The 18,418-nt window shown below is 35.5% G+C and overlaps 3 protein-coding genes across 4 annotated transcripts; 2 read left to right on the top strand and 1 right to left on the bottom strand.

Moving 5' to 3' along the window:
* The first annotated feature begins 383 nt into the window (after positions 1-383).
* LOC117633955 (tubulin alpha-3 chain) lies at positions 384-4,383 on the top strand. 2 transcript variants are annotated; one of them, XM_034367830.1, is made up of 6 exons: positions 384-821; positions 2,136-2,350; positions 2,436-2,635; positions 3,202-3,710; positions 3,912-4,034; positions 4,117-4,383. In XM_034367830.1, exons 1-6 carry the CDS (start codon positions 709-711, stop codon positions 4,229-4,231), a joined length of 1,275 nt encoding a protein of 424 aa, XP_034223721.1. In that variant the 5' UTR covers positions 384-708; the 3' UTR covers positions 4,232-4,383. The 2 variants fall into 2 exon arrangements, with proteins under 2 accessions (XP_034223721.1, XP_034223720.1); XM_034367829.1 differs by having other exon boundaries at positions 396-821; positions 3,912-4,383.
* Positions 4,384-6,649: 2,266 nt separating this feature from the next.
* LOC117633976 (zinc finger MYM-type protein 1-like) lies at positions 6,650-9,816 on the bottom strand. The gene is made up of 2 exons (XM_034367860.1): positions 8,179-9,816; positions 6,650-7,048 (listed from the first exon to the last, which is right to left on the bottom strand). Exons 1-2 carry the CDS (start codon positions 9,814-9,816, stop codon positions 6,650-6,652), a joined length of 2,037 nt encoding a protein of 678 aa, XP_034223751.1.
* Positions 9,817-15,165: 5,349 nt separating this feature from the next.
* Positions 15,166-17,595, top strand: LOC117633975. Its single transcript, XM_034367859.1, has 7 exons — positions 15,166-15,189; positions 15,385-15,757; positions 16,313-16,508; positions 16,596-16,680; positions 16,753-16,848; positions 16,949-17,355; positions 17,451-17,595. Exons 1-7 carry the CDS (start codon positions 15,166-15,168, stop codon positions 17,593-17,595), a joined length of 1,326 nt encoding a protein of 441 aa, XP_034223750.1.
* Positions 17,596-18,418: the final 823 nt, after the last annotated feature.

The raw sequence follows: 18,418 nt of genomic DNA, 5'->3' as shown, positions 1-18,418 counted from the left end.
TCACCGACCTAGCAACCTAAACCATCCCAGATGGCTCAAAGCCTCCAGCACCTTTTGGTGATAAAATCCAAGTCTCCTCTGGTATGTCAACCACTTCCCCTCCAAATCATGGTGGATTTCATCTGAACATAGTAAAATGCATCAGCATGGTTTTCTTTGCCTCCAACCAATGAGGCGTAGCTCAACTTTGAGTGACTCAAGAGCTCCTTATCCTCTCAAAAAGTCAACTTGATGTTAAAATCAACTTCCCCAATCATTAAACCCTCCTTCCCCACATGTTGGGCTGATTTTTTTAATGAGTTTATTTATCTAATAAATATTTTATATAGGATTTCCCAATTTCCCTTTAATTTTAAGAAAATTTAACTTTGTTGACGAAAAGACTAATAATGCAACACGAGAAATTGAAGGATGGCCATAATAATTTTACGACACAAGGCACGAAAAATAAAGTTAAGTCTTATTTGAGGACCATTGCTACAATTTAGCCATTTGGTAACAACTACTAATAATTTATTTCGTTAATTTTGTTTTGTTTCTGAGCGAACTCTCTGTTCTGGTCCGTCGTCATTGATTGAGATTTGAGATCGTTTCCTTGGCAATTGCCATTGAAGAGCAGAAACGTCGATCCGTTGAAATTGTATTTGTTGATTGTTTCTTGCTTTATCAGTCATTGGCATTTGTAATTGTAATTGATCCGATAGAGAAATGAGGGAGATAATAAGCGTACACATAGGACAAGCAGGGATCCAAGTTGGGAATGCCTGCTGGGAGCTCTACTGCCTTGAACATGGAATTCAACCTGATGGCATGATGCCGAGGTATATATATATATATATATATATATATATATATATATATTAATCATTGATTTGGTTTTTTTTTTTTTTGTTTTCATTTTTTACTTTTATTTTTATTTCAGTTTTTGTAATTGTCGCTTTCAATTGGGGTGCTGTTTATAGAACTTCAATATATTCTTCTGAAAATGATTCTTTTATCTTTTCTAATTGTAATATTTTTGGGTTTTTGGATTAAAATTCTCCTAGTGTTTGAGATATTGTTTGTACAATTGGGAATTGGCTTATATTTGGCCAATTAATTGCAACAATCTAGTAGATCACAATTTGATTAACCCGAATTCACCGTTGTTTCATTTATTTAGTTGTTTGTTTCCCCTTTTTTTTTTTCGTGGAAAAGAAAACAAAGGAAACAAACATGGCTTGAATCGAAAGGTATTCATGAAAATGGAAATGTGAAGAATCTTATAGTGTGATCAAGAAACTTATGCCCATTCATTTTACTTCTGGATCATTATTGTTATTGTAATTCCAATTTAGAGGAATCTTGAATGAACTTTGGAGTTAATTGAGGATAAGACTCACTTTGTTAATCTCCGCGTTTTGTTAATCTTGAATGGAATCATGAAATATATATATATATATATATATATATATATATATATTTGGGAAAACAGTTGGAATCTATTAAGATTGAACTAGTAATGTGTTGTCTTGTTGAGACTTTTGCCACTAAATCTACTCTTTCAATATAAGTGTCAGTTTCACAATTTCCTTTTTCCTTGCATAATTGATCAGGCTCTCATCTGTTGCTAATCTATCATAAGGTAAGATCCAAAGATAAAAAATTAAAACACAATCTGGAATCATCTATTTATATCGATACCTTCCTACCCAATTTTCTAACCATTGATTGGTGAATGCCTGTTTATGAGTTTGCCTGTGACCCAAGGTGGTTTGTAAGTGGTCTGGGTATGCATGTTATTTTCCATTCTTCTGCTGATTTGTATGAGCTTGTTCACTCAAGATATCTTTCTTTAGTGGTTTCGTGTGTGATATATTCATAACTGGTATTTGGTGCAGTCTTCAGTAGTAATATTGTTCTGATCTCTCGAACAATGCATTTAATTTTGTTTTGTTTTATCTTTTTTTCTTTGATTTGTGATCTAGTTTTTGAGTAATTATTATAAAGTCATCTTTCAATTCCTTATTTGCAGGTGTACTTTAATATTTATGGATTTTATGTTAAAATTTATTTTCGTGATTGAGAAAAAACTCACCATGAGATTTATTGAATGGATTGTTTCTGGTCTTAAGAAGATTTATATGTGAATGCAGTGACACCTCTGTTGGTGCGGCACATGATGCTTTTAACACCTTCTTCAGCGAAACCGGTTCTGGCAATCATGTGCCTAGAGCTATATTTGTTGATTTGGAACCCACGGTTATTGATGAAGTCAGAACTGGGACTTACAGACAACTGTTTCATCCTGAACAACTTATTTCTGGCAAAGAAGATGCTGCTAACAATTTTGCCAGAGGACACTATACAGGTATATGAATTTCTATTGCACTGTCAAACTGGCATTTCCTTCTATTATTTTAGTTATAACTGGTTTTCTCTGTTGAATGCTACAGTGGGGAGGGAAATTGTGGACCTATGCCTTGACAGGGTGAGAAAATTAGCTGATAATTGCACTGGTTTGCAAGGGTTTTTGGTCTTTAACGCTGTTGGTGGTGGCACTGGTTCTGGTTTGGGGTCACTACTTCTGGAACGATTGTCTGTCGATTATGGGAAGAAGTCAAAACTTGGTTTCACCATTTTTCCTTCTCCTCAGGTACATACTTGAAAAACTTACAGGTTATTATTTGGATGGAATCATGGAACTTTTACTGCTAAAACTAGTATTTATGAACACAACACAACTTGTCTTTTTCTTATAAATTTTGTAAGCAATATCAGTTTCAATGTTTTATTTTAATGAATTAGTTCTGCTAGCATGGGAATAAATCTTTAGAAAAAGATAGGTCTTAAATTTTGTATGCAATATCAGTTTCAATGTTTATTATACTGCAGGTTTATTCTCATCTGTTGCGACAATATAAATGGTTGGTAGAAACTTAGGAAAGATGACTACTTTGAGAATGACAATTCTTATAAGCTTTTCATTCGGTTATTTTTCACATCTTCTCACTTTTTCATCTGGTTCCACTTAATGGGTTTTCAGTTCTTAATATTACACTATGCATACAAAATCTGAAACTAGAGAGTTTATACTTCACCTTTATTCTCATCTGGAGAGACAACATAAGTGATGGGCAGAAACTTAGGAAAGATTACTTCTTAATACTGTTGAACTATGCATGTGTGGCTTTCTCCAACAACTAATCTCAAAATGTCCAGGTCTCCACTGCTGTCGTAGAACCTTACAATAGCGTGCTCTCCACGCATTCTCTCCTTGAACATACAGACGTGGCTGTGCTTCTGGACAATGAAGCCATTTATGATATCTGTAGGAGATCTTTAGACATTGAAAGACCAACATACACCAACTTGAATAGATTAATATCCCAAATAATCTCTTCTTTGACCACTTCTTTGAGGTTTGATGGTGCCATTAATGTGGACATTACGGAGTTTCAAACTAACCTTGTCCCATATCCTCGTATCCACTTTATGCTCTCATCTTATGCCCCTGTAATCTCTGCTGCAAAGGCTTACCATGAGCAACTATCAGTTCCTGAGATCACAAGTGCTGTATTTGAGCCCTCAAGTATGATGGCCAAGTGTGATCCAAGGCATGGGAAGTACATGGCATGCTGCTTGATGTACCGTGGTGACGTTGTACCAAAGGATGTAAATGCTTCTGTAGCTACCATTAAAACAAAGCGAACAGTTCAATTTGTAGACTGGTGAGTAGAGTTTCCGTACATCTAGTTTCTTTAAAATATAAGCCTAAATAATACTTGCACCAAAATTGATGAATTGGGACTTGCTTTGTTATTGGTTTTATAATTTCAGTTCTTGCAGTTCTGACACAGGCTCTTCTAAAAATTAAGCTTGCATGATAAACGTTTATTTGATGAATGAGTTCTCCATGTTGATTCTTTCAGGTGCCCAACTGGTTTCAAATGCGGTATTAACTACGAGCCCCCTTCAGTGGTGCCAGGTGGTGATCTTGCCAAGGTGCAACGAGCAGTTTGCATGATAAGCAACAACACTGCCGTCGCTGAGGTGTTCTCCCGAATTGACCATAAATTCGACCTTATGTATTCCAAGCGGGCGTTTGTGCATTGGTATGTAGGTGAAGGAATGGAGGAAGGTGAATTCTCAGAAGCCCGTGAGGATCTTGCTGCTCTTGAAAAAGACTATGAGGAAGTTGGAGCAGAAGGTGCTGATGACGAGGGTGAAGGGGAAGGTTACTAAAACTTAATACTTTGGGATTCAGAAGCTCTGTCTCTTCCTTATTTTGTTTCTCTAGCTGCATGTTTTTATGTTCTTCATCTTTTGAATGACATGTACATTGTGTTATGGAAAAATGCATGATAAGCAAAAGACTCGAAACAAGTTTTACCTTTATTGACATCCCTTATCCCTACTCCATCCACCATGTCCTTGCATAAGAGGAAGGTTTCTACACCGTCCTGGGACCAACCAATCATGTTCTCTAGCTTCTGGTAGTCCCTTGTATGCTCATGGAAAACTACAACAGCGGATCAATCACAAATTTAATTAAGGTGTGACTCAATGCATTCGGGACATCTCCGAAGAAACTTGCAAGGAGTGCCTTGGTGCAATGAGTGAACTTCTAGATCAAAGTCGTGGAAGGTGAGAGTTTATTATGCGTTTATTTATGGTGAGTTTTTTATAAATAAAAAAAAATCGGGAGATTTTATTCGAAGACGTAATCAAGCTAGTACATAAACATCTAATGTGGCCAAATCACATACCACACATGGGACCCTCCATAACGAGTAACAAAGCCAGCAAGCTCATGTGCTGCTTTATTCCCTCTATGAGATGTAAACGAAAAGTTCACCATCTCCAGTTCTTGAGCAAGCTTTCGAATGTCAAAGGACAATGCCCTCCAAGGTGACATCAAGTGCCATATCCCCGTTGATCATGCGAATAAGTTCCCAATTCCAGTTCCACTTTCCTGTACTGTCGACGATGGGAGTCCAGCAACCATATATGGTGAGAGTTAAACCATATATTATAGAATGACGATTTCGCTGCCTTTATCCAACCAAGAAGTTTAGGAGTTCTCAAAGGCTTAATATCACAAAACGTCCATAAGGTTTATGAAACTATCAGATTGCATCCTTAATGTTTTTTTATTGTGTCATTCGTGGTACTAATGTGTGATCACAAATGGTCCCTGCCGTTAGGTTCTGTCAAAAACTCCGTTAGTTTGCTGACGTGGAACATATATATATATATATATATATATCACAAAACATCCCTGAGGTTCACGCATCTGTCACAAATGGTACATACGAATTTTTTTTATTTTTTCAATTAAAATTCATAAAATTTTGGTTTTCTTTTTTAAATTATTTAAAAATATATATTGTATTTTAAATACACGTGACACTATATTATTGAAGATGTGGGCTTCACATATATGCCACATCAACAAATTAATGAAGTTTTTAAAAAATAATTTAAAATTCATAAAATTTAAAAATGAAAAAACCATTTATAGAAGGATTTTAACCTTGAGGACCATTTATGAACCCTAAACCCTTGGTTTTTTCATTTTTAAATTTTATGAATTTTAAATTATTTTTTAAAAACTCCATTAGTTTGTTGATGTGGCATACACGTGGAGCCCACATCTTCAATAATATAGTGTCACGTGTATTTAAAATACAATATATATTTTTAATAATTTAAAATTCATAAAATTTAAAAAATAAAACTAAAATTTTATGAATTTTAAATTAAAAAATTAAAAAAATTTGCAGAGACCATTTGTGATAGGTGCGTGAACCTCAGGGATGTTTTGTGATATATATATATATATCAGTCCCCTTTTATTGAGGGATCCCTCAAATAATTTTATTTGAGGGACGCCCTTTAGGGTACCCTATAAATTTTTTTTCAACGATCCAAACAATCTATTTTTTAGGTCTTCATTCATAGATCATCCTTACAAAAAATTAGACAAATCGAAAACTGTTTCGATATCCAATTGTGTCTTACAAAATCAATGAACACGGTGCTTCAAGAAAGTACTAAAATTTCAAGAACTCAATTGAATGATCAAATGATATCGGATTCAAGTGATTTTTTGTAGAGATGATCTTTGAATGAGTATCTACAAAATAGACGGTTTGGATTAGTGAAATACAATATGGAGTGGGCCCTACAAGGGGTGTCCCTCAAATAAGCTTATTTGAGGGATCCCTCAATGGAAGCTCTCTGTATATATATATATATATATGCCACGTCAGCAAACTAATAGAGTTTTTTACGGAACCTAACGGCAGGAACCATTTGTAATCACACAGACTAACCTTGAGTACCACGAATGACAAAAACAAAAAACATTAAGGATGCAATCTGATAATTTCATAATCCTTAGGGACGTTTTAAGATATGAAGCCAAAATTCAAAACAAGTAACATCAGTAATGCTCTTTAATTGCATAATTACTTCACGTTTACCAATTAAAGATGCACAATTATTGGTTGGCTAGGAATCTAGAGGCCTAAATTAAACAAATTATTGATTTATGCATGTTGCTCTCTTTTTTTTTTTGGTCGAAAATGATATTTCATTAATGGGGGACAAACTCCCGGAAACAAGAACAAAGCACAGGGAAAGTCCCAACCAGTAGGTAGGACAATCAGAAACAACCAACTACATAAACAAAGTAAGTTGCAAAAAAGCAAATAAACAAAGACGCCACCCACACTAAGGCTACATCGTCCAACCTTGCAGATTGCAAGCAAGCAACTAAGAAGTGGGGGCAAGGGCGACCATCATTGTTGAGAACATGCACCAGCGAAGATGGTGGTTTGTTGACCCAGGTGACAAGGTTCATCCTGGCACTTGCCAGAGTCGCAGTGTCATCTGCTACCACATTAGCTGTTCTTGGACACCAAGCCCAGCTAGTATCAACAAAATTTGGATGGTCAAGGTGCTCCTTAATCTTACAAAGGAAAGGATACAACTCCCACTGGCCTCTCGAAATGTTTCCTTGCACTCCATGAATCACTTCTCTACAATCAATCTCAAGCTGAACCTGACGAAATTGATGCTCAATAGCAAAGAAACATGCTTCTACAGCAGCTAACGCTTCCGCTTCCAATGCATAATTTGCCGAACAAGGACACGCCTTGGCTGCAATAAAAGATCCAAGATGATTTCTAGCAATTAAACCAATGCCACCTTGTTGAGAATCTGCATACCAGGCTGCATCAATGTTTATTTTAAATTTCGGGGCAAAAGGGGGGCACCAAGTATGAATTCTCTGCTATAGAGGGGCGGAAGGCCCTCTAGTTGCCACCATGTGAGCTTTTGCTCTCGAAAAATCAGAGATAGCAGAAGAGGATGCAATCACAGTCGCCCTCGGGGATGGACTACAACTTTCCATAACCGCCTTCCAGCGTGACTTCCATATATTCCAGCAAGTGATGGCCAAAGATGATGCTCTCTATTCTTGCTTATTTTTCATTTGGAAAAGATTAACGTCCAACAACCAACAATTTCTTCACCATCACTACATAGAGCTAGTGTTCAATTACCTGCTAATGATCTGTCGCACACTTTTGTGTAGGTAAAATATGTGTATTAATTTTTGCTATATAATTTTTTTTTTCATTTTGTATTGTTTTGTTTCTACGTTGGGCCCTCATGGATGATTAATTTTGGTCGATTATAAAGAAATTGTCCAATTCTGTTAAGAGATTTGACGGACACCTTGTATGCACTGGCAGATCCAAGAATTTTTCAACGGAGGTGCAATTTTTAAAAGCTAAGAGCTCAACCCAAAAAAAAAAAAAAAAAAAAAAAAAAAAAAAAAAAAAAAACAAAAAGACAACTAAACATCCTTATAATTTAAAAAATACTAATGTTATTCATAATTAATTAAAATAATAACATTATTAATTAACCTACAATTGTTGCCGACGAGGTTTCATATCATGAAAACGTCGCATTATATTTTCATTACTAATACAATGATGAAAACTCTGTGATGCTCTGCATATCAACAATATAAAGCCCAAGTTGATCTTCAAGCTTCATGAGGTCTCGGTCATTAAATTCTTGAGGGTAAAATTTAGCAAAACGAAGTATTTTCTATTTGTCAAAAGCTGCAAAATTATAAGCCGGACTCAAACATGCCATACAAAGAAGCAATTCAGTATTTACCTCAGTAAAGCGATTATTCAATTCCACTAGTTGCTTATCAATGATAGTAAGAAATAAATCCACACGATAATACTGGCGGTTTGTGATTTTCTGAGCTTTACGTCTTGATCTCCCTTGTGGTACAAATAAATCATCCATGTTAGGAACGTCAATATCATTTTTACCACAAAATATTGATACTTCCCTGAGCAAATCATCAAAGTCATCATCCCTCACGGATTGTAGCTTTTGCTTACATCTTTGGACCAACATCATCGCATTCACAATATCTTGATCTTTCTTTTGTAATGCCTTTGATAAATCATTTGTGATTCCCAATATAAATCTCATCAAATATAAGTGAAACACAAAGTCAAAAGTTTGTATTTCTTTCAACAACCTATTTGCTTCACCTAAATTATCTTGGTTGACATCATCAACAATCCATTCAAGCACCTTCACCACGGGATGAAACATAATATTAATACTAAGTAAAGTATCATAATGTGAGTTCCAACGTGTATCACAAGGACGTTTGAGAGTAGTCTCTTGATTTAACCCTCGCCCCGTTTCAAGATCATCAATTTCAAGAGTTTCCATAATATCTTTTTGTTGTTGCTCTCTAAGTGCATCACGACGCTTACACGATGCTCCAATAATATTAACGACACTACTAGCCATTGTGAAGAAAGTAGCAATGTTTTCATTTCCCTTTGCCACGGCTACAAGAGCTAGTTGTAGTTGATGTGCAAAACAATGGACATAATATGCTTGAGGATATTCTCTCAAAATCTGTGTTTTAAGACCATTGAGCTCACCTCTCATATTACTAGCGCCATCATACCCCTGTCCTCGTAGCCTGGACATGCTCAAATTTGTTGAAGAAATCAACTGCTCAATTGCCTCTTTCAATTTGCTACTAGTTGTATCAGAGACATATTGGACACCCACAAACCTTTCAATTACTTGCCCTTTTTTGTTCACATAACGCAACACCACTGCCATTTGCTCTCTTATTGAAACATCACGTGATTCATCTACTAATATAGAAAAGAATGCATCGTCCATATCACTAATAATTAGATCAATGGTTTCAGCGGCACAAGAATTGATAAGATCTTTTTGAATTGTAGGAGCAATATACTTGAGATTCTTTGGAGCGTTTTCAAACACAATGGCACGAACTTTCTCATCATGATTGGCAAGAAATTGCAAAAGCTCCACATAATTACCCTTATTGCTAGATGTTTCGCTTTCATCATGGCCACGAAAAGGAAGACCTTGTCGCAATAAATATCTAGTGCAATCAAGTGCGGCAGTTAATAGAATGCGATAATTAATACGAGCTTGGTCTGTCTGCTTGATCACAATGGTTTCAACATGTTGCTTCTGATTCATTAAATCTGTACAATGTTGTGTAGCTTTATTGTGAAGACTTCCAACTTGTCCAACATGGTACCTAAAATTCTCGGGTCCCTTCCTCCAATTTTTAAACCCTTTCTCAGTGAAGACATTGCTTCCAGCCTTTCCTTGTTTATCAAAGTCGAATTTAAAAAGATAACAATGAAGACAAAATGCAGCATCTTTTTCTTTACTATACTCCAACCAAACAAATGAATCAAACCATTTCACAAGAAAACGTCGATTACTCTCCCTCATAAGTGTTTGAGGCATGTAATTTTGGCTTTTAGGCTGACAAGGACCCCTTTGCAGATAGGCTCTTCAGATTTGTTCTCGAAAATTGGGATTATAATAAGTCATTGGAGGTCTAAGTCCAGGGTCTGCAGGAAGATTAGCCAATATTTCATCCAACTCTGTGACCTTCGATCGTTTTGGACTACTCGAATTATTCAAGGGAGGATGTGAAGTAGGTGGATTTTTTGAAGGATGATTTGAACTAGCCGGATTATTTGAAGGAGGGTTGGAACTAGCCGGATTATTTGAAGGAGGGTTGGAACTAGCCGGATTATTTGAAGGAGGGTTGAAACTAGACGGATTATTTGAAGGAGGGTTTAAACTCTTTCTCTGAAAGTACCGTTCCATAACTGTACAATTAAAACAAAATAAGGGTTTTATATCTCTTACTATGACTAATTGACTATAATTTATCAATTAAATAAATAAATCAATATCAAATTATCAATTAAATCAACAAATAAAAATTAATTATACCTCAAATAACGTGTCACACAGCCTCTTCCTCCTCGAGTTTGCAACTAATCTTACTAATACAGAGAGCGCAAAACAAGAAAAAAAATTATTAAAAAAAGAATAAACAAAATTGGCGTTTGTTCAAGAAAAAAAAATGCATTCGACTTACTTTGGATTGGCGTACTCAAGAAGGAAAAAAAAATGCAGGATTATTGTGATGCGCACACACTTTGATGAAATTGGGTGATGTTCAATTGGTCTTTTATATGGAGAAATCCCAATCCTACTTACTTAAGGAATTCCCAAAACCCAATTGAATAAAGAGAACTCCCAATTAAAACCCAATTAAGTAAGGAATTCTAGAAGCCCTTTGAAAAGCCCACAAAAAGCCCACGAATTACAGCACCAATTTCCATTTTTTCTTTATTTTTTAATTTAAAAACCCTGAACCAAAACGACGTCGTTTTGGCCAGGTTTAAAAACAAAAACAAACAAAAAACAAGCAGCGCCTTTTAAAAAGCCTGGTCCAAAACAACATCGTTTTGGCCAGGCTTCGTTAAAAAAAAAACAAGTGTGCAGCACATACCAACAAGCAGCAGCGCAGCGTAGACTGGTTTGCACATTTCATCGAACATGTGGTGTGCGTCGTTGGTCTGAAGCAGAGTTGCAACTCCACCACCTATAATGGAGTTTTCCGGCCACCGGAGGTGCAGGCGCACCTCCTTGCGCTTGTACAGGTCTGCCACTGCTTGTATGGTCTGATGCATATTTTATTTCAATGATCCGAACCATTTATTTTTTAAGTCTTTATTCAAATCCTTGCAAAAAATTAGTAAAATCAGAAACCATTAAGACATATGGTTGTGATCAACAAAATCAAAGAGAAAAACAGAGTATCGCTGGCTATACTATTTGTACAAAAAAAATTAAGAAAATGTGTATAGCCAAGCGGATATAATATTTATAAAAAAAAGAGAGGACCCCGGTGGTTGTTAAAAAAAGTACAGATGCACGGCTAGACTAGGTGCCCACGTGTCCAAATAAGTATCGTCGTGTGGCTAGAGTATTTAATAAAGAAAAATTAAGAAAAAAGGACCTCCTAGTTGCATTATTTTATACTTTATAGATATTAATTTGCTATTTCAACTCCACAAACTAGTAAAACTTAGTTGCATAATAAATTGTTTAGTAATCATTAACAATTTTGGCAAGTTACAACTAAAAAGTTCAGTCACTATATAATATTTTAGTATAATATATTTAAATATTTAAATATATAATATTTTTATTCAATAATATGTGAAAATTATGTGTATAATATGTAAATTTTGTGTGTATTATTGAAAATTTTGTAAAAAATACGTGTATTAAACATGAAAGTGATAAATTCTTTATACGGACAATAACTCTGGAAAAGTAAAAATGAAAAGGGGACAATAGAGACTCGGGTAATGGCCTAATAGTAATGGGTAATGCTCTAAAACTACTCTTATCAATAAACAAAATTCGGGGAAAAAAATTTAAAAGAAAAAAATGATCCCAGTATATGTATAAAGAGTATCACTGAGTATAGCCGATTGTGTATACTATTTGTGCAAAAAAATTAAAAAACGAGTATAGCCGAGCAGCTATACTATTCATAAAAAAGGAGAGGACCCCAGTGGTTGTCAAAATATGTACAGCCGCACGGCTATAATAATTTTAAAATAAAAAATAACAGAGTATAGCCACCCGGGTATACTGTTTATATTAAAAATGCAATTACGCGCCCACGTGTCCAGGTACGTAAAGATGTGCGGTTATACGATTTATATTTTAAAAAAAGGACCTACCTTAAGATTCGGTGCCCACGTGTCCAGGTAAGTATAGCCGATTGGCTATACTACTTATAAAAAAAATATTTACAAAAACCGGGATAGCCACACAGCTAGACTAATTATTTATTTTCATTTTTTTAAAGAGGGGACCCCATCAGTTAGGCGCCCATGTGTCAAAATAAGTATCGCCATGAGTTAGACTATTTAATATATAAAAAATAAAGAAAAAAGGACCTCCTAGTTGCATTAGTTTATACTTTATAGATACTAGCCACTCCGAACGCGAATCTGCGTTTGCGAGAAGCTTTTTTTTTATTTTTATTTAAAATTTTAATTTATTTTATAATTAAAAAAGATAATGGGGTAGTTGTGTTCCATAAAAATATGATCAATTATCTTATTTTTATTTTTATTTTTATTTTTTTCATATGAAAAAGTGTAAATTTACCATATTATCCTCATTTAATTAATAATTTCAATTCTTAATATTTGTATTAACCAATGGCATTTTCTGGTATTTTGAATGTTTCATCATTCTCTGCCTTTTGCTTTATATATATAGATTAATTTGCTATTTCAACTCTACAAACTAGTAAAACTTAGTTGCATAATAAATTGTTTAGTAATCATTAACAATTTTGGCAAGTTACAACTGAAAAGTTCGGTCACTATATAATATTTAAATATTTAAATATATATTATTTTTATTCAATAATATGCGAAAATTATGTGTATAATACCTGAATTTTGTTTGTATTATTAAAAATTTTGTATAAAATACGTGTACTAAACATGAAAGTGGTAAATTCATTATAAGGTTAATAACTTTGAAAAAGTAAAAAATGAAAAGGGGACAATAGAGACTCGGTTAATGGCCTAATAGTAATGGATAATGCTCTAAACTACTCTTCTTGAAAAACGAAAATTGGGGAAAAAATTTAAAAGAAAAAAAGGATCCCATTTTATAATTAAAGATTATAGCGGATCGACTATACTATTTTTTTAAAAAAAATTTGAAAAAAATTATTCATAAAAACAGAGTATAGCCGCCCGAAGATACTATTTGTACAAAATAAAAATAAAAAAATAAAAAAAAGGGTAGCCGCGCGGCTGTACTATTTATAAAAAAAAGGAGAGGACCCCAGTGGTTGTCAGACTAAGTACAGTCGCACGGTAATACTATATTTTTAAAATTTTTATAAAAAAAATGAGTATAGCTGCCTAGGTATACTATTTATATATATATATATATATATATATTTAAAGTGACTTGCCTTGCGATTATACGTGTCCAGGTAAGTATAGCCGTGCGGCTAGACTTTTATTTTTATTTTTAAATTATTTTTATTTTTATTTTTAAATTATTTTTATTTTTATTTTTATTTTAAAGAGAGGACCCCATCAATTAGGTGCCCACATGTCAAAATAAGTTGTTGGTAAAATATAAAGATAATTGCTATTTACAAAATTTGGAAAATAAAACTTCACTACAAATTCGAAATAAATACAAGAAAATAACGACAAGGAAAATTAAGAATACTTTGCAAATGATCGAGTCTAGAACTTGGTTCTATCTCCTTAAGACGAAATTGCCTCCTCATAGGTGCTTTTAGGACTTGCTTGGCAAACGTCTATCAGGATACAATGGTTGACTTCTTGTTGTAGTAGCACTACAATCCCAAGAAAAGCGAACTCAAACTTGTGTATGAATTCTCTCTCTTAGTAACTCACTATATTTCTGAAAAATATAATGCTATGAATGCTCTAAAAACTACTATTGTTGGATGACCATTGGATGAATCAAATGTTGTAGGACCTTCTCTATTTATAAGCAACAAGGCCTCTATTTAGAAAAGATGTGATTGAAAAATATCAACAAATGTGTCTTTTTATGTTGCAACCATAAGCCAAGAGGTGCAATGTTTCAATTATTATGAAACAATGCAACTTAAGCCAAGAAGTGCAATATTTCAATTTCTATGAAACAATGCAACTTTTCACATATGAAACAATGCAACTTAAGCCAAGAAGTGCAATGTTTCAATTTCTACGAAACAATGAAAATTTTCACATATGAAACAATGTAACTTGAGCCAAGAAGTGCAATGTTTCAATTTCTATGAAATAATGCAACTTGTCACATAAAGTATTACTATTTTATTCACAAACAAAATAAATAATATTTTATTTTTCCCCGGTTAAGAACATGACTATTCCCAATTGATACATACCAATTCATAATAGTCATGTACTTAAAGTCACGAGTCCCACAATTTAATTTCCATTCAATTATTAAAAAAATCAAATATAAATATTATAATTTTCTAACAATTCCCCACATGGGGCTGTGTTGCGTAGAGTAGCTGGGCAGGGTGTGAAAGACTTGGATGGACTGAGTTTCTTATTAGGGTGTGACGTTGCTCAGTTCACTCGTCAGGATTTCTGTTTGATCACAGGGCTTCGTTTTAGGGAAGTGCCTGAAGTTTCCAGTGGAGAGAGTGATGAAATCAGACTTCAGAAAAGATATTTTATAGACGAAGGAATTACATGCAATGCTTTAGAAGAAGCATTTCTGAGGTGCACAGAGGAAGATGACATCTACAAGCTAGCTCTTGTTTACTTTGCTGAGTTAGTGGTTTTGGGAAGGGACAAACATTTGAACATCAATCTAAATTACCTGACCCTTGTAGAGGACTTGGATGCTTTCAACAGGTATCCGTGGGGTTCGGTGTCCTTTGACAAAACCTAAGACGGTCTATTTTCTGCACCAACAAAGTATGTGAAAAGCTTTGAAAATGAAGAGGGAAGAGGGAAGGGGAAAAGTAAGGTAACGGGAACAAGCCGGAGAAATGAGAAGGGCAAGAAGGATAAGCATGGTGAAGCGCAAAGGAGTGGCTGGAGTTTTAAAGGTTTCACGTATGCTTTCCATGTACATGGTAATAATGTTCATGTCAGTTATGCATAGGATATCTTTAAAACATAAATAATGACTTTTGTCCTTTGAATTGTGTAGATTTGGGTATATGAATTAATTCCTAGAATGGCGGACCAGAATTACTGCAAGGTTGTTGATCCGACCGCTGTCCCGCGTATTTTGCGATGGAGAACTACTACGCCTGTTCCAGAGATGAGAAAGTTGAACAATTATTTTTTCCAGAGCAAAGAGGTTTGGTTTGCAGCCCTTGGAACTATTGATAAGATTGAATGAAATTATAAAGTAGAATGATTTAATATGACTCTTGTCTGTATTCTGAAACAGTCAGTTCAATTGCGGGTGCTATGTCCGACTGAAGAGGAAATGAGACAGCCATATTGGAGTTGGCCACAGGATCGCCCTGCTGTTGTCTCGGCAGAGTCAATTCCTTCTTCATGTGGTGATCTTGATGAGTTGAACAAGGTGGTAAGCTTGTTGAGGTCCGAGTTGTTTCAAGTAAAGCGGGAAAAAGACGTCCTTCACTTGAAGGTCATACGGATGGAAAAACTGTTGGACCAATGTTTAGGTCCTCAGTTTGAGCAAGAAGTAAGGAGGGACCTAGCTTTACTGAAACAGAGGACGAATCGCTGTGTCGTCTCACATCTATTTAAGGGATATGGGGAAATGGATGACCTACTTCAACAGGATGAAGGGCCAAGTAACAGAAATGAGGGAGAGGAAAAGGAAGATGAAGGGATTGAAGGGGGAGTTGGGCCAAGTAATAGAAATGAGGGAGAGGAAAAGGGAGAGGAGGGGATTGAAGGGGCTGAAGGGCCAAGTAATACAACTGAGGGAGAGGAAAAGGAAGAGGAGGGGATTGAGGGGGGTGAAGTGCAAGGAAAACCAAGTGAGGTAGAGGAAGGGCAAAGGAAAACAAGTGAAGGAGAGCAAGTTCAAGTAAAAAGTAGGAAAGGAAAAAAAGGCCAAAGACAGAGCAGTGAGGGAGAGGAAGTGAAAAGAACGAGCAGTAAGGTTGGGAAACTGCAAAGGAAAAAAAAGGAGGGCAAGGAAGTGAAAAGACAAAGAAGTGAGGAAAAGGAAGTGCAAAAAAACCAATGTGAGAAAGAAGATAATGAAGTCATGTTGCTTGGGGGTGACATTGGCGAGAGCACGGAGGGGACACAGCTTGAGGTTAGTATCCGGGACATTGATTTGGATCAACACACAGCTGTGCTATCTAAGTTGAACGTCTGGTTGAATCATAACGGTAAAGCTTCCGCGCAAGGGGTCCAATTAAGGAAAAGGAAGAGGATCATTCCGAAGTGGAAGATCATTGAAGCCAGTGAATTGGTTCCAAAAACTGCGGCACAGACAACCGGACTGAAGACGTTAGACCCAATGAAGGCGATTCCTCATGATGATCTGGTGAATTTGCTGAAACTTTGTTGGGAATGGCGCCAGGACCCAAAGTAAGTCCCTTGCAATTATAAGATAGAAGCATGACTGTATATAATTTTTAATATTGGCCATTTTCTAAAACTGTTTTATATTCATAGTTTGGTGATGCAATTTGGAAACGTGGAAGCTGAGATTGAATTCTTGGCTTCCCTCGTGAAAGCTGATGGTTGGCTGAAAGGAGATGTAAGTGAAATTGATTATGCATTTGTTTTAATGTCCATAGATTATGAGATTGACAAGAAAAACATGTTGCAGCACCTTGATTTGGGGTTGTATCTCATGCGGAAGCGACAACAACAGTTGGAGGAAGTTGAAATAGCTGACTGGACAACGACCGATGTTTTTTTTATGGTATGTCATCGGCCTTGACCAAGTGCCGTTAATAATTACACATTATCCATACACACCTTTATCGGAGGTGTTTAACCATTGATTGTTTTGTATTTCACAGAATCACATAAGTACTTGCTTTTCGGAGAATAAAAGGAAAAAACAGCAGGTTGGGTGGAAAATCAGAAAAAGTTTACTAAACGTTGTAAATGGGAAGGTTCCTCCGTGTGGGATGGATTGGCAGAACGTCGATAAGGTGTATACCCCATTTATGTTGACGAAGTACAAGCATTGGGTGGCTGTAATGATTGATCTGGTATTGTGTGAAATCAAAGTGTACGATTCAAAGGTTTCACTAATTCCAGATGACATCGTCAAGGAAGAACTCGCCCCGCAATCAATTACGCTTCCAAATCTTCTCAACACCATCGACTTTTATGAAGAAGGTGTTTATGCAAACAATTGCAGCCGAGATTGGTGGTGTCCGTGGCCAATAGAGCGTGTGGATGTTCCACAACAGTCTAATGAGTAAGCACAACTTTTTATTTAATTTTATTACTTTCAATTGTCAATTACGTTAGAATGTCATTAGTTGAATTGATCGAGTTCTTGTTTTGCTTCAGAGGCGATTGTGGCATGTTTGTGTTAAAGTACATTGAGCTTTTCAACGCTCAGCTTCCCTTAGCTACTTGCACCTCGCACAACATGCCTTTTTTTCGGTTGAAATTGGCTGCGGAGATAACAAGGGGAGATGCTTACTTCCCATGATATTGGTTGAAGATGACAAATGGTACATGAGAAGGTTTTGGGAATGTCCATTCTCAAACTAATGTAAATACACAATAGAGATGTACGGGTCCTTTTCGAATTCTACCGCTAACTCCTTCATGACATTTACATGTTTGTTAACCAAACTGCATTGAATTGGAATTTGAAGACTGCATATGTGAATTGGGATTTGAACATGGATTTTTAAGTGTATTACATCATTGCAATGCGATATGTCATTGTTGATGCAAGCCACCATTAATCGCAATGTGTTGCATCATAATAGGTGTCTAAACATGCGAAAGGTTTTCGGCAGCTCAGTACCATCAAAGTAGAAACAAAGACAATATACACAAAATGAACAACAATTCACTTGCGTTTCGACAAGCAATACACACACAACAGACAAACAATATACAAAAAATTGGCCTGCCATATACAGACAATAGACATGCAATATACACACAGTAGACATGCAATAACACACAATAGACATGCAATATACACACAATAGACATGCAATATATACAGAATAGACATGCAATATACACACAATAGACATGCAATAATGATGCAATATACACACAATAAGGTCATGCAATAATGATGCAATATACTTCAGTCCCCAAGTACACCAACCATAAGGAAGTCGTATTGAATACGATATTAAACCTAACAGTTGTTCTTCCTACTAAAAGAAAGAAAAAGGTCTGTTTCCCCCCTTCATTCTTACTTGAGTGATACTTGTGGCCCCAATAAACATCCAATATTGGGGCAATGATATTCCATATACATGCAGCAAACTATCAATAAACATTCAATA

Source organism: Prunus dulcis, chromosome 7 (genome assembly GCF_902201215.1).
Source record: "Prunus dulcis chromosome 7, ALMONDv2, whole genome shotgun sequence".
Lineage (NCBI taxonomy): Eukaryota > Viridiplantae > Streptophyta > Magnoliopsida > Rosales > Rosaceae > Prunus > Prunus dulcis.
Note: the sequence above shows the minus strand (reverse complement) of the source record. Positions and strands in the feature narration are given on the sequence as shown.

Coding starts and splice junctions, on each gene's coding strand:
- LOC117633955 (XM_034367829.1), top strand. CDS start 709: ATGAGGGAGATAATAAGCGTACACATAGGACAAGCAGGGATCCAAGTT. Junction 2,636..3,201: donor CCATTTTTCCTTCTCCTCAG/GTACATACTTGA, acceptor CAAAATGTCCAG/GTCTCCACTGCTGTCGTAGA. Junction 3,711..3,911: donor ACAGTTCAATTTGTAGACTG/GTGAGTAGAGTT, acceptor TGATTCTTTCAG/GTGCCCAACTGGTTTCAAAT.
- LOC117633976 (XM_034367860.1), bottom strand. CDS start 9,816: ATGAGGGAGAGTAATCGACGTTTTCTTGTGAAATGGTTTGATTCATTT. Junction 7,049..8,178: donor TGAATAATCGCTTTACTGAG/GTAAATACTGAA, acceptor CAATTTCGTCAG/GTTCAGCTTGAGATTGATTG.
- LOC117633975 (XM_034367859.1), top strand. CDS start 15,166: ATGGCGGACCAGAATTACTGCAAG. Junction 15,190..15,384: donor CGGACCAGAATTACTGCAAG/GTTGTTGATCCG, acceptor ATTCTGAAACAG/TCAGTTCAATTGCGGGTGCT. Junction 16,681..16,752: donor ATGGTTGGCTGAAAGGAGAT/GTAAGTGAAATT, acceptor AACATGTTGCAG/CACCTTGATTTGGGGTTGTA.